The sequence below is a fragment of the Apostichopus japonicus genome, chromosome 12 (assembly GCF_037975245.1).
Source record: "Apostichopus japonicus isolate 1M-3 chromosome 12, ASM3797524v1, whole genome shotgun sequence".
Lineage (NCBI taxonomy): Eukaryota > Metazoa > Echinodermata > Holothuroidea > Aspidochirotida > Stichopodidae > Apostichopus > Apostichopus japonicus.
Window position 1 is genome coordinate 23,467,122 of NC_092572.1, and position 15,991 is coordinate 23,483,112.

At 38.7% G+C, this 15,991-nt stretch overlaps 2 protein-coding genes across 4 annotated transcripts in view; one reads left to right on the plus strand and one right to left on the minus strand.

Annotated features, from left to right (window-relative positions):
- LOC139976946 (uncharacterized) overlaps positions 1-7,263 on the minus strand; it is a 28,006-nt gene extending 20,743 nt beyond the window's left edge. The window contains exons 1-3 of the mRNA XM_071985842.1: positions 6,956-7,263; positions 4,777-4,853; positions 2,256-3,036 (exon numbers count right to left, since the gene is read on the minus strand). Of these exons, the coding sequence (XP_071841943.1) occupies positions 2,256-3,036; positions 4,777-4,799 (804 nt within the window). The 5' untranslated portion in view covers positions 4,800-4,853; positions 6,956-7,263. The remainder of the gene's footprint in view (positions 1-2,255; positions 3,037-4,776; positions 4,854-6,955) is intronic.
- Positions 7,264-8,268: 1,005 nt separating this feature from the next.
- Positions 8,269-15,634, plus strand: LOC139978014 (trafficking protein particle complex subunit 4-like). Of its 3 annotated transcripts, none has more exons than XM_071987917.1 (6): positions 8,269-8,428; positions 10,502-10,696; positions 13,116-13,290; positions 13,882-13,985; positions 14,263-14,389; positions 15,370-15,634. In XM_071987917.1, exons 2-6 carry the CDS (start codon positions 10,522-10,524, stop codon positions 15,446-15,448), a joined length of 660 nt encoding a protein of 219 aa, XP_071844018.1. In that variant the 5' UTR covers positions 8,269-8,428; positions 10,502-10,521; the 3' UTR covers positions 15,449-15,634. The 3 variants fall into 3 exon arrangements, with proteins under 3 accessions (XP_071844018.1, XP_071844019.1, XP_071844020.1); XM_071987918.1 differs by having other exon boundaries at positions 8,272-8,428; positions 10,520-10,696; XM_071987919.1 differs by lacking the exons at positions 8,269-8,428; positions 10,502-10,696 and adding an exon at positions 10,737-10,836.
- Positions 15,635-15,991: the final 357 nt, after the last annotated feature.

The following is a 15,991-nucleotide window of genomic DNA, read 5'->3' on the forward strand; positions in this document are numbered from 1 at the left end:
TTAAACATTGATTCCTGTTGACCTTACGTGACCTTTGACCTCTACCAACTTCAATAGAGTTAATTCTTGCTCTAACCAAGCTGGATCTACATACTATGTATGAAGTTCAAGAAAGATGTACTTCTTCAGTTTTTCAGACTTTGACTTAAATGTTGACTGCAAATGAACTTTGACCTTCACCAATTTTAACAGAGATTTTGTACTCATTAAGCTGGATCAACATACCACAAATGAAGTTCAACAAAGATGTACCTTTTGAGTTATTATCGTTATTACATGTTTACAAAGTTTTTTGTTTTGGACTGTGACCTCTGTTTTACCCCAAGTGACCATTGAACTTCACAGAAAAGGAATAGGGTTCTTTTTATCAATAAGACAGATCCACACACCAAGTATGAATTTAATCCACCATGAATTTTTTGAGATAAAGCGTTTTCAAGCAAGTGTTACATACACACACACACACTCACACACAAGTTCCACTTGACATAGTGGTGTAAGGTGTATCTACACACAGTGCTACACTTGGTCTGCAAAAACTGATTAGTTGGAATGTGAAGCCAGTTCTACTTTAGATCTAGCTTCAAACTGGTAGTCTAAACAACATGATATAATTGTTAAGAAAACAAATGTTCGCATTCACACACACTCACACACAATCCATTAGAGTGTAAGGTGTATCTACACAGTACACACAGTGCAACACTTGGTCTGCAAAAACTGACTAGTTGGAAAAAGAGAAGCCTACTAAGAGAAGTTCTACTTTAGAGCTAGCTTCAAACTGGTAGTCTAAAACAACATGTCTATGTAGCTCACAAAGTGAGACCACATTTGTATGGCTTCAGTATGTAAGTGGCTCCATTTTGTGAGTTAATTTTCAGGTTGATGGCTCCACTTTTATAATAATACAAACACACCATCACCATTGCATTCCTTCTGCCTCTAGCAAGGAATTAAAAGTGTCTATTAATCTTTTCTGAAATCTGCCAAAGTTTGTAAAATCACACTAATAGTTGTACTCTACACAATGTTTGCATCCTATAGTACCACATTTACCGATGCAAAAGCAACTAAACATTTTGTATTTGTTCAAAAACACAATGGAGTCATATCTCTTTTATATATACACAGTGTATACTGTGGCCAAATTTTGATATATGATTGAGGAAAAGTTTGTACTAAACTTTGCTAAAATTTGGCAAGATTTGTTAAATCACAGTAATAGTTGTACTCTACACAAATTTTTGCATCCTATAGTACCACATTTACTGATACTGAACAACTAAAAATTTCATATTTGTTCAAAAACACAATGGAGTCATTTTCATTTGGTTCATATCTCTAAAACATATACACAGTGTATACTGTGGCCAAATTTTGATGATTTAGGAAAACTTTGCACTAAACTTTGCTAAAATTTGGCAAGATTTGGAAAATCACAGTAACAGTTGTACTCTACACAATGTTTCGCAACCACTAGTACCGAATATACTAATACTAAAGCAACTAACTTTCATATTTGTTTAAAAAGACAATGGGGTCAGTTTTGTTTAGCTAAGATCTCTAAGAGCATACACACAGTGTGTGTACTCTGTAACCAGATTTTGAAATATGATTGAGGAAAAATGTGCACTAAACTTTGCTCAAATCTGTCAAAATTTGTAAAATGGAACCAATAGCTGTGACCTATAAATTTGTTCGCATGCACTTATATGAATTTTGTTGATATAAACCTGCCAAAGAAGTCACATTTTTGCAGTAAATATGAAGCCATCAATGTTTGGCCCTAATTTCTACTACATACACACAGTGTGCAGTCTACAATCTAAATTTTTTAACTTGAATGTAAATATTTTGCACTGAAATTTTCTTAAATCCTGCAAATTTGGTAAGCTGTCACTAACAGTTGTGTTCTACTCAAAAGTTCGCATCCACTTATACCAAATTTCTTAATTCTAGACTGCTAAATAATTCACATAAAGTTGTTCAAAAACTTGAGAGAATTTCTTGCTCACTTCTCTTACACTTGCACATTGCACACAACTTGTGAAATTTAGATTATCCATATCTTTCTAATTTTTTTTTTGGCATTAGAATTTCATTAAATTTTGCCAAATTTGTAAAACAATAGTTATAATTGTTAAGAAAACAGATGTTTGCATTCACTTATATCAAATTTGTTTACTTTAATTGACTAGCTGATTAATCTAGACCTAAATTATATTCCTATTTTATCATAATCCTGCTGTACTTACCATACTGTACTCTCTCACTTCACCAGAGTAGTTTACTGTTAACAACCTGTTAACATCAACAATCCTGATTCTAAATGAGTCATCAACATCAAATGACATCAGTTGTTGACTGTCAGAGAGAGAGTAAACAACAACATGGCGGTGATCCCATAAAATATAAACCAGACCGCTAACAGTGATACTGCATGCATATGAGTAGTCTGGTGATTTATACTCATGTACAATATTTCCCTCCATGTTGTATCTAGTAGTAGCTCTACTCCAAGGGCCTGTAGATATGAACAGATTATCTCCATAAACTGTTATATTTTCAGGATATCCTTCTAATCCTTTCAAGGTGATTGTCTTGATTTCATTTAAACTAAAATCAAACACAATCACCTCGTTAGAATCATCCAAACCAATAAATATCTCTTCCTCTCTGGCAGTCACACACTTGGCTTTCCTATCGTGTAATAGGTTGACTGTGTGTAATGGTTCACTGTCGTCTGCCTCAATATGATAAACATGAACGATATCACCGCACACAGTAACTATACGTGAATCATCCAAGAATGACACATAGCGATACGGCCATCTTGGATGATCGAATAGTTTAGTGCACAACTGAGTCATTAATGGCGACGAAGAATCAGGATCAGTTAACGTAAACAGGTCTATGAATGATGTATGTGTGCTGAGGTTGTATCCGCACACTGCCAGCTTGTTACCGCGTACAGCCATATCACTGACATACCAGCCACGTTCTGTTGTACATCTTGGTATGGTAACGCTACGTGCACTGCAATGGAAAGAGAAAAAGTGCAAATACAGGTCAATCGCAAGCCTGCGTCTCCATGGTAACAAGTAATATTAGCGTAGATATTGGCTAATAAAGATCAGTTTCATGAAGTAAACAACGGATGGAAAAAGGATCGTGCTTTCGAATGCTACGTACGTAGAGACACTATAACATTAACTCCATTAAATTATTAGTTGTGGAAGGCATTATACTGATCTACTGGAAAGATCTTTAAAGGAAATTATATTAGCTGACAGTGGATGAAAAATTAAGGTGAAGATAGGCTGAAAATCCTTTAAAATCAAGGGGAAATTTCTCCGTTCTGGTTGGGGCACGCATATCTTAAGCTATATGAATGGGGCGTTTGGAAGTTATAGGCCATACTTATCTCAATGTCTAATTGAAAGAAATATTATTTTGGAGTTTCTGGTGATCGCATGGTCATGGATACGATGAATTGCGGTGAGAAGGCCTAAAAGATCACATGAACCGAAAAAAATAGTTGTATTATAGCATGTAATATTTCCGATAAAAGGCAGAAGGGGAATGGAGTATATTTGTGTACAAATGTGGGCCTATAATATAGTACGTACTATACTGATCGATCGAACAATGTCACCACAACGATAAAACGTGTTGGAGGTGGTTTCCTTGTCTGGAACGTGATGGCAATTTTGCGGTTCGTAATTGTCGCCAATGGTCAAATTATTACATATATTCAGGAATAACGCCATGCACTTTTTCTTGTGGGTAATTGTAGCAATAACAGTGTGCATATGTAGCCTATATTGTAATGTAGTGCTAGAAATTTCACAAAAACTTTTTTGGAGGACTTTCATCTGTAAACAAATATATGAGTTGCTTTATTGGCGGTATGTCTGCAATGTTTGAAAAGTTGACGGCACTCCGTAAGCCTATATTTCCTTTTCTGTCTTTTTTAGCAGATTGGGATCGAGTAGCATATGCTCGACGCGTGGGATTCATAATTTTGATAGGACATAGCCTATTGTAAACTTTAATGCGAATTTCAAAAAATCAACAGAAGGATCGAACTAGACAAAGAGTATATGATATGACGAGAAAAACATCCTCGACCATTCTTTCCAAATGGAATTGTAGGCAGCATAACGAACAAGTTCCAATGAAATATCAATTAAAGCTTCCACAGACATTTAAACGCAAATTTCTTGAAAAAAAGTACGGACGAAAGTTGCTTCACTAAAGTATTCATTTAAACTGAGCGAATCTAGTAGAGGATCACAAATTTGGCAGTCCCGATCTTTGGCAGTTCTAATATTCGGAGCCAGTTCGAAGCCATAGCATCATTCACCAACATGTAGGCTCCCAATCGCGCCTTATAGTTATACACACTGGTAACAAACAAAACCATGGCGGGAAAACTTCTGAATGTGGTGGCGCTCTATCAAATTACCAGAAAACAATACGCTCAAGAAACAACTAACAAATACAAGAATGTCAAATATGAGAAGAGGGTTTTTAGTTGAAAATATTGCTGTTGTGTAAAATATCTACATTAGTTATATCATTCCCTCTCAATTTGGAAATGGGAGCAATTCTCTCATAGATACGGGTCAGTTTGTTCATTTATTTTGTATCTCTGTTTACCAATTGAAGATAATGATTTAAATTCTATCTGTCACATTTTAATCTCCAAGTCTGGAAAGAAACCGTCGGATACACATTTCTATGACACTCCGCAGAATTTGGTTGGTTACTTACCAAGGAGATGCAGTGGTGGCCATGTTTTATAGATTGGTGAGAACTCGAGAGGACAAGAGACGAAGCTTCTTCTTTATCTGTTGGAAAAGGTGATGAAATTAATTTTTCAAAGTTAGTTAACAAGTCCATAAATGAAAGCAAAAACAATGTTGAAGATGAAGACGATGATGATGATGATGATGATGATGATGATGATGATGATGATGATGATGATGATGATGATGATGATGATGATGATGATGATGATGATGATGATGATGATGATGATGATGATGATGATGATGATGATGATGATGATGATGATGATGATACGGTCATAGTAGTAGTAGTAGTAGTAGTAATCATAATATTCATCATCAAAATATAATGAAAACGACGGTGACTGTTATGTCACAGTCATCATCATAAAAAAATGCAGACAAACAGGTTTCTGTTGTTTAGTTATCAGTCCCTGAACTTATTATATTATTTTTTTTATGCAGCAGAAACCTTATATAGCTAGCTTTAATATTACAGTTGTTTGAACGTTTGAGGTATTGTGATACAAAGAGGGCGGAGGGAGTAAGGTGTGCGGGTGGCAGGGAGGGGAGGGGTAATAGTTTGTTCTTTATTATCTTCTACCAAATCTAGCAACATTTGACACACACAGACAACTCCGTACAAAGTTCAACCCTCGTGATCGATAAAATCGACATTTGGATTGGTGGTAGAACTTGGACGTGTTTGACGAAATTACAGAGACTTTGATTAGTGGATGAGGTAAGATTATGTTTCTATTACTCAGTTGACTTGCCAATTATATATTATCATATATTTCTACGAAATAGCTGTCGCGTCTAGGCTACCGTAGAAGTACACGTCCATTATGAAGTCGTTAGTATTCCGTCATCGGTCTCAGGAATTCCCCGATGTTGTGCAATGGTATTGCGAAATCTTGGGGATATTTTTTTGTGACGTTCAACCGTCGAGATTTTGTACATACTGAACTTAGTTGTGTATTGTATACACTACAGGACATTGGAATATGCTCGTGAACTTTGCACTGTGGGCGTGAATAATTATTGTGTGCTTAAATATAGCGAATCAGGACACAATGAGCACGAACGAACAGACAAAGGAAAACTTAACTAACAATTCCGGCAAAACTCTCAGCGGTATCTCTTGTTCCCAGTCCCCATATTTCATAAAGGTTTTTTCGAACCCCGATATTAGTGCTACTGACAATGTCGACCAAATAGTGGCGTCGAAAGGCAGGTATTCGCTAACCTTACATAAAAAAAAAACAGTAACACGCGATGATAGTATAGATGTAACCACGATCAAAAATAGATATATCCGTAGCAACCAGTAGGCCTATGCAGAACGTACGACACATATGATATTGTACCCGAACATGATATTTTCGTTAGATCTAACAAGGTTATAAAACTAACCTTCCGTGGGAGGCAATGAGACATACATCTAGCCTATACCTTGCATATGTGATCGTTATATCCGTGTAGCTTTGTTTGATGTCAGGGCGTATTGTACATTCACAGTTTGCATATATAAGCCAACAGTAGCTAGGCTACACTGTCACGAATTACTTGACTTGTTCATGTTCGGAAATGCCATACTTTTGTTCTAAAAACAAAGCGACAGGTATGAGGTGAAAAGTTGTTTTCCCCCACGATTGTCAGTATTACTATTACATTAATTAAGCGATGCTGCGATTTAAAATTGTTGGTACTTCAAGTATCCGTATGCTATCCCAGTTTTTACATGCAAGGAAGATGAAGTGTTCAAATATATGATATTTCAATGGAGCGATATGGGAGGGGGAGGGGGAGTCAAATTTAATTATCCTTTCTCAGAAGTGACTATATAAATATGGCTGGCGGGGAGGAGGTGAAGGGAAAGGGGTTCAGTATGGAGGAATACGGGGTGATATCGAAACGGATACAAGGGAGCATGGTTTAACTGTCAGATATAAAGGCCTACATAGTGGGGGGGGGGGGCTAGTTAAGTTTCAGGATCCTTTCTCAGAATATTTCTTAAGAATGACTACTTAAATGTGGCTGGCAGGGTGGGGTGGGGTGAAGGGAGATGGATTCAGTATGGAGGAATACGAGGTGATATCGAAACGGATACAATGGAACATGTTTTAACTGAGAGTGAAAACAGATGGTAGCCTACTTACCACTGTATGGACAGTAACGCGGTGCGTTGTTGGATGTAGTAAACCGAACCTTTGATTTACCAAGACTGAAACGAAGCAGGACTTAAAGATACTCCACAAGAAACAAAATAGTTGACTTCACATGAAACGAAATAGAAATATTGCTTTCCTTTGTGCAGTAATTAATCCTGTTTGTTATTGCACGTAACCCACAGAGGATGTTGGATCAGTTATGTCGGACTCGCCGATATATATATACAGACAAGGAATGTAATAAATATGAAATATTAGTTGTGAATTCAGCAGAGTCGTATGATCATGTGAGACTGACGTGGCAGTGGCTTATATGTTTACATATTTGATATCGATAACGCGACGCATAAAGTCAGCCAATCACATCACAGTAAATATACCGTAAATAAACAACAAAAAAGAAGGCGTGCCTAAAATGTACGGAATCCTTTAAGTGTGATGCAGTATTTTATAATACGAATGAAACTGACAAAATTACCACACGACACAGGAATACTATAAAATAGTTGCGTGTGCAAGGGGGGGGGGGGATTTCCACCCACCTCTGATAGTCGGGGATGATTTAGCCGGGGAATGTTTTGCATTCAGTCAAGGAAGAATTGGACCACTGCCATGGGTAACAACATTTTAAGTTCAGGGCTATACCTGTAGTCAGGTTTCTGGATTTCAAAATCGGTCATGGTTTGATAAATTGACTCTAAGCATTTTTTTATCTAGTAGGAACACTAGCTGTGTTTTACCTTTTTGGCTGTTTTTTAGCTGTTTTTAAACTGTCATTATACTTCTTAACCTGATTTAACTGTTTATGTTCCTTTTAAATTTTTTTTTTATTGTACAGCGCTTCGAGATTTCTGGGAGGCGCTATATAAGTATTACGTATTATTATTATTATTAGAGTTTATTGTGTTAAGTTGCAGAAAGTTTATCGTAGATTAAATGTTCATAAAAATTCTTTCTCCGACGATCTTGAACGAATGGAATGAATTGCTTGATGAGTGGGTTGCTCTTTCTAAACTAAAGTCAATGGAGACATTTTTATGCATTATATACGTTTATTTTAAGAATTGCAGAATTTTAATGTCCTTGAGATAACTTTTTATAGGATCCTTGACTAAAAGGAACTAGACTAAGCAACTATTTTATCTTCATCTTATTTAAGAAAGCTCTCCTCCCCCTCCCTACCCCTCCCTCTTTCGGAGATAGAATAAAATCGGTAATTCGTACATGCAGTAACACCGTTGAAGCGGCGCAAAAGGGTGGCAGCAGACATGAAATGTTTTAGTCCGATCTCATCTCCGCCCAGTCGGCAAAAAGTCATGACGATTGATTTGTTGTACAAACCAGTCCTAAACATAATACGTGCTTGATAAGCGAGGCAGGCGACAGTACACCACTAGTAATTAGCACCTGCCTCTGTTTGAGAAACGTTTTAACTCTTTTACACTACCAGTACTATCACCGGTAAATATGTTTGGAGGTAGTTAGGCCTACAGCCTAAGCTTACTTGGGGCTATACTTTATCCGATACCGCATAGCAAAGTGTTGCGGAAAATGGGCATATTGCTATACCTAGCCTAGGCCTACAACTAGTACAACTACAACTTACTGTACAAAAACTAAACAAGTGCAAAGAGCCTAACTTGGGCCTAGCGCTAGCAGAGTTTGTACACAGTTACAACAATATGTCGAGACGAGGTTCAGCGCCTTCACAGCTGCCATGCAAAAAATTAAACACACAAGTATTCCCTTGACTTGTGACTAACTTTAGGCATAGCCCACATGCTACAGCACGTCTCAAACTCAAAGGCGCTCCAACTCTCCGGAAGTTAGGCCAAGGCTAAACGTAAGACAAAAGTTAAGCCTTTAACTTAAGTTTAACCTTTAGGTTAGGCGTAGGCCTAGGCAAGTTGGTTTGTAAACATAGCTGACTGTAGAACTCTTATTCAGATTAATTAAAACAGTAAGAACCTGGCCCAAAGCTGGTGTTCTATTCACCTACACCTACAGTAGCCTAGGAGTAGGACCTCTCTCCCATACTTAAGACTTATTTTAAGTGTATTACTCTTAGGCTCTAGTGTAGTCATGCTTTGTTCTTTACCTCACTTTTGGGACAACCACATTAACCCTTTCAAACAGACATCCAACAGTAAAACATGTCAGAGATTCAACCAGAAAACATCCTTAAAAGTTTTAATAACAATAATCAGCAGTTATTTTTATGACGCTTAAGCAACAACAAATGTGGGAAAAACCCACAAGGGCTTATGAGTTATGGATTACAACTTTCACGTCGGGTGGTTCTAATTTACCAGTTTGAACGCAAATTTGAAATGTTTTCAATTTAGAAAGTCATTTCAGATGGGAAAACAGTAAATTGCTCTTGGATGAAAAACTCACCTTACTATGACTCGGCCGAATTTCGAACCCGGAACCTCCCGATTGCTAAGCCTCATAGCTGCTTCAAATGCACCCGCCTTTATCCCTTTTACCCGCCTTTCACAGATGGTATTTAATAGACCAGGAAAATGACAGCAAAGTTAACTGAAGCTGCAAGATAATATTCAGAAAAGTAATATCAGCAGTAAAATGAAAAACAATAGGTGCAAGAATATATTTTATTCTTGTATTCTTCATTTCTTCACCTTCAATTTATACTAAACTTACTGATAAGGAGACAGGCACAGCAAGAATAAACTTTCAATCATAATGTGATTCATATTTAAAGATAGTGAGGAATGGTGTTATTGTTGTTGTTCTTAAGTATGATAGTGTTATTAAAATGTTAAATGTATGCCTGTCACCTGTATACAACATTACACAATGTTGTCTAGTCCTTTATTGTGCTGTGTGTCTTTGATATGTCAGCCTACGTTTTGTACTTGAGAGGCTCATACCTAGACACCCATAATAAAGTTCTATACAGCATGTTAAACATTACCATGTCTGACTGGTCTTTGATAACCAGAACCAATCAGCGACTAGAACCAATCAGCGGGCATTATGTGTATATCTTTACAAGATCAGGATAATGACTATTTGTGAGCCTCTTTGATCCCCTGAATGTACGCAACCTTTTACATACATTCAGGGGATCAAAGAGGCTCACAAATAGTCATTATCCTGATCTTGTAAAGATATATAATACACATAATGCTCGCTGATTGGTTCTAGTCTTGCCTTCACGTTTTAGCCACTGCTTCTTATTGTGTAATATGCTATATTTGTTATACTTTTTTACCCCTGAATACTCTTTTTATTACTAATCACGAGCAGTATACATAGTAGCCTTTTATATCCTTTACCTAGTCATACGAATTGTTTACATTTTTATTTCTTAATCGTTTCATTGTTTTCGCTTGAGCTCCAGTTTTCGTCCAATTTCCATTGTATATAATCTATCCATTGGCTGAATAAATATCTATCTATCTATCTATGTAACCATTCTGTTACCCCTCTGGGATCTGACCTTTGTCAAGGACTTACTTTCAACTCCAAATTACAATATTAACTCAGATTTGTTTATCTTCTTTTCAGTTTTCTTCTGAAATACAGCCATGACTATCTTCAGTGTCTACATTGTCAATCGAGCGGGTGGGCTGATTTATCAGATGGACCATCACCAGCCAAAGACTGAAGTTGAGAAGACCTTCAGTTTTCCCTTGGAGTTACAACTCAAGATAGTAGATGAGAGAGTCGTAGTAGCATTTGGACAGCGAGATGGCATCAAAGGTAAAAAGAGGTCCTGTAGTAGGTGAGACAGGGGGTGTGTTGGTGTCTGGACAGGTAGATGGCATCAAAGGTAAATAGAGGTCCTGTAGTAGGTGAGACAGGGGGTGTGTTGGTGTTTGGACAGCGAGATGGCATCAAAGGTAAATAGAGGTCCTGTAGTAGGTAAGAGAGGGGGTGTGTTGGTGTCTGGACAGGTAGATGGCATCAAAGGTAAATAGATGTCCTGTAGTAGGTGAGAGAGGGGGTGTGTTGATGTTTGGACAGGCAGATGGCATCAAAGGTAAATAGAGGTCCTGTAGTAGGTAAGAGAGGGGGTGTGTTGGTGTCTGGACAGGTAGATGGCATCAAAGGTAAATAGATGTCCTGTAGTAGGTGAGAGAGGGGGTGTGTTTGTGTCTGGACAGGTAGATGGCATCAAAGGTAAATAGAGGTCCTGTAGTAGGTGAGAGAGGGGGTGTGTTGGTGTTTGGACAGGTAGATGGCATCAAAGGTAAATATAGGTCCTGTAGTAGGTGAGAGAGGGGGTGTGTTGATGTTTGGACAGGTAGATGGCATCAAAGGTAAATAGAGGTCCTGTAGGAGGTAAGAGAGGCGGTGTATTGGTGTCTGGACAGGTAGATGGCATCAAAGGTAAATATAGGTCCTGTAGTAGGTGAGAGAGGGGGTGTGCTGGTGTTTGGACAGGTAGATGACATCAAAGGTAAATAAAGGTCCTGTAGTAGGTGAGAGAGGGGGTGTGTTTGTGTCTGGACAGGTAGATGACATCAAAGGTAAATAGAGGTCCTGTAGTAGGTGAGAGAGGGGATGTGTTGGTGTTTGGACAGGTAGATGACATCAAAGGTAAATAGAGGTCCTGTAGTAGGTGAGAGAGGCGGTGTATTGGTGTCTGGACAGGTAGATGACATCAAAGGTAAATAGAGGTCCTGTAGTAGGTGAGAGAGGGGGTGTGCTGGTGTCTGGACAGGTAGAGGACATCAAAGGTAAATAGAGGTCCTGTAGTAGGTGAGACAGGGGGTGTGTTGGTGTCTGGACAGGTAGATGGCATCAAAGGTAAATAGATGTCCTGTAGTAGGTGAGAGAGGGGGTGTGTTGGTGTCTGGACAGGTAGATGGCATCAAAGGTAAATATAGGTCCTGTAGTAGGTGAGAGAGGGGGTGTGTTGGTGTCTGGACAGGTAGATGGCATCAAAGGTAAATAGAGGTCCTGTAGTAGGTGAGAGAGGGGGTGTGTTGGTGTCTGGACAGGTAGATGGCATCAAAGGTAAATAGAGGTCCTGTAGTAGGTGAGAGGGGGTATGTTGGTGTCTGGACAGGTAGATGGCATCAAAGGTAAATAGAGGTCCTGTAGTAGGTGAGAGAGGGGGTGTGTTGGTGTTTGGACAAGTAGAGGGCATCAAAGGTAAATAGAGGTCCTGTAGTAGGTGAGAGAGGGGGTGTGTTGGTGTTTGGACAGGTAGTTGGCATCAAAGGTAAATAGAGGTCCTGTAGTAGGTGAGAGAGGGGGTGTGTTGGTGTTTGGACAGGTAGTTGGCATCAAAGGTAAATAGAGGTCCTGTAGTAGGTGAGAGAGGTGTGTTGGTGTTTGGAAAGATACAGTAGATGGCATCAAAAGTAAATAGAGGTCCTGTAGTAGGTGTGTTGGTGACTGGACAGGTAGATGGCATCAAAGGTAAATAGAGATTCTGTAGTAGGTGAGAGAGGGGGTGTGTTGGTGTTTGGACAGGTAGATGGCATCAAAGGTAAATAGATGTCCTGTAGTAGGTGAGAGAGGGGGTGTGTTGGTGTCTGGACAGGTAGATGGCATCAAAGATAAATATAGGTCCTGTAGTAGGTGAGAGAGGGGGTGTGTTGGTGTCTGGACAGGTAGATGGCATCAAAGGTAAGTAGAGGTCCTGTAGTAGGTGAGAGAGGGGGTGTGTTGGTGTTTGGACAGGTAGTTGGCATCAAAGGTAAATAGAGGTCCTGTAGTAGGTGAGAGATGGGGTGTGTTGGTGTTTGGACAGGTAGTTGGCATCAAAGGTAAATAGAGGTCCTGTAGTAGGTGAGAGATGGGGTGTGTTGGTGTCTGGACAGGTAGATGGCATCAAAGGTAAATAGAGGTCCTGTAGTGGGTGAGAGAGGGGGTGTGTTGGTGTCTGGACAGGTAGATGGCATCAAGGGTAAAAAGAGGTCCTGAAGTTTCAGTCTTGTACCTCAAGTGGTGTGAGGTCAGAAACTTAAGTAACAAGTTTATAAACACTTCCCAACATCCCATCCACAGAACATTATGTGTAGGGAGGGATGAGATCAAGTATTTTAAGAATTTGTTTTCAGTGTTTTATGTGAAAAGCTCATTGGAATTTAACGTGAGTGACAATTCTGCTAGTTTCTAGCATATTTAGGGAATGTACAGTACTTAGATTTGCTGGTTTGTTTTTCAGTTGGTCACACGATCCTGGCAGTCAATGGAGATGCGGTCCACGGACGGAAACTGGAAGACGGAAGAGACATTTTGGAAGAGATTGCTGACTCTGAAAACTACCCCATAGCTATCAAATTTGGAAGACCAAAACTTTCCACAAATGAAAGGATTATGTTGGCCAGCATGTTCCATTCGTGAGTTGTGACGTATTTTATGTCTTGCTTGCATATCTATATGATTATCAATATCAGCTGGATTTGGTGTTGTAATTTTATCAAACAGGATGGCACAATCCCTGTAACTATTGAAAGTAAGATTAGGTCATGGTAAGTATAAGCCAATTTGCAAGGAAACAGATATAGCAGTAACTGTGATGGACACAAAAGTATTTCTTTCAGGTTAAATGGTTAAATAAGATGACAATTTGTTTCCTCATGAAATCCATGCCTTTGGTTTTGACCCTGTCATGTTGACATTCAGTGTTAGTACCTACAATGTATGTTTAAAGGAAAATGGGAATTCTGACAGCCTCTCATATTTTCTAATATGTCACCAAGTTTAATTAAACAACTATATCTCTGGAGCTGGGGAAAAGACATTTTAGTGGAATTTTGTTTCATCTATTTTGTTGACAATCCTGCCTCATTTTCCAGCTAATGTGACACTGCGGTGGGTTATAACATCCTCCCCTTCCCCCCTCCCCCTATCCCCCTCTGCCCTCCCACTACCACGACACCCTTGCTCCCTCACTTTACAAGCTTACTGATTTATTTTGTTTATTTTAGTTTGTATGCCATTGGAAGCCAACTGTCACCAGAGCAGAAATCATCTGGTATACAGCTCTTAGAGACAGATGGGTTTAAGCTTCATTGCTTTCAAACTTTATCAGGTAGGGAACTGTCTTTGTTGATGACTTTAATTGTTTTTAAGTGAAAGTCATTTTGATGCTATGTGGTTAAAAGAGAAATGTGAAAATAAAATCAAAAATGAAAGAAACGCCTGCTAGAGTCGAAACATCAGTCCATCTAACTTTTAAATAAGGGAAACACTAGTTATAATTTTAACCGCTGGTTTTTCAGTTGTGATTATATTTCGGCTGCAACGATCATTTCATTGTTATTTGTTTGTTTGTATTGACGCATCTGTTTGTATTCATTTCTTTTCAGGAATCAAATTAATTGTCTTGGCTGACCCTAAGCAGACAGGTATTGAGGTGGTACTGAGGAGAATCTATGAACTCTACTCGGATTATGCCCTGAAGAATCCCTTCTACTCCATCGATATGCCAATCAGGTAAACAGCTGACTTACCTGCCTCCCCAAACTACCGCACTCTGCCATCTATTCAGCAGCTGGTAACCATTAGCGATATCTGCTGTCCGTATCTAGACTGCTCTGATTTATTGCCCTCCTACTATTCTACCACTCAAAAGTGTCAACAGAAATTTGTTTGGGAGGAGGGGCTTGAGGGGGGGGGGGGGAGGGGAGGTTGGTGGAGAAATATTCTTATAAACTGTTTGTGACTTTCTGACATCACATGATTGTGATGCTCGGTTAAAACCCCGATTTGATAAACTATGTGACTGTTGGATCAGTGATTGACACCACTTGATTGTGATGCTCTGTTGAAACCCTTGATCTTATAAACTGTATGTGACTCTTTGATCAGTGTTTCACATCACATGGTTGTGATGCTCTGTTGAAACCCTCGATCCAATAAATTGTATGTGACTGTTTGAAAAGTGCTTGACATATGATTGTGATGCTCGGTTGAAACCCTCGATCTTATAAACTGTATGTGATTGTTAGATCAGTGATTGATATCACATGATTGTGATGCTCTGTGGAAACCCTCGATCTTATAAACTGTATGTGACTGTTTGATCAGTGTTTCACACCACTTGATTGTGATGCTCTGTTGAAACCCTTGATCTTATAAACTGTATGTGACTCTTTGATCAGTGTTTCACATCACATGGTTGTGATGCTCTGTTGAAACCCTCGATCCAATAAATTGTATGTGACTGTTTGAAAAGTGCTTGACATATGATTGTGATGCTCGGTTGAAACCCTCGATCTTATAAACTGTATGTGACTGATCAGTGTTTCACATCACATGATTGTGGTGCTCTGTGGAAACCCTCGATCTTATAAACTGTATGTGACTGTTTGATCAGTGTTTGACACACACACGATTGTGATGCTAACTGTAATTCAATTTTGGAACACATGTTTTATTATTTCATATCTTCTTGTATATTTATTTTTCTTCAGATGTGAACTTTTTGATAAAAATCTCCATGGCCTATTGGACCCTTATGAAAGGACAGGCTTCTACTCTACGAGTATGTGATGAAACACTGATCTGATTACTCGATATCTTACGTGAGGTAAACTTGATCTCTTCGTGACAAGTCAACGCTGTGAGCCAAGTCTCGTTCAAAGCGACCAAAAAAAGAAGTCTGTTGGTTTAGCAAATGATGCAGAAGATCAACGACCAAGTAGTGGATCCATCCTAAAGTTCACAGAAATTGAAAAATGTTCGAGAAGACTTTGAATCTTAATTTTACCAGTGGTGACATTTCCCTAAATTGGGTTCCTTTCACAGACCTCATGCTCTATTGGGAAAATGAGGAGGTCATTAAGCTACACGTCTGCTTCCATGTTATTAATGTCATTAATTTGGTCTGCGACTTTCATCCAAAGTTCAGAACTAAGAATGGAATCACTTTAAGGAGTACATGAAGCTTTCTTGTGAATGTTAGGACAGTTTCTTGGAGCATATCAATCATGTAAGGTAAACGTTGATGACTCTTGTAACCATAATGTGTAACTTGTTCATGGCAGGACAAGAGAATTAATCAATATTGGTCAAGTCCCAGTTTCCTGTTATATG

What these genes read in the sequence shown, in the direction of transcription:
- LOC139978014 (XM_071987917.1), top strand. Translation starts at nt 10,522, where the DNA reads ATGACTATCTTCAGTGTCTACATTGTCAATCGAGCGGGTGGGCTGATT. An exon ending in TTGCTTTCAAACTTTATCAG is followed by an intron (nt 13,986 to 14,262) that starts GTAGGGAACTGT and finishes ATTTCTTTTCAG; the next exon opens with GAATCAAATTAATTGTCTTG. An exon ending in TCCATCGATATGCCAATCAG is followed by an intron (nt 14,390 to 15,369) that starts GTAAACAGCTGA and finishes ATTTTTCTTCAG; the next exon opens with ATGTGAACTTTTTGATAAAA.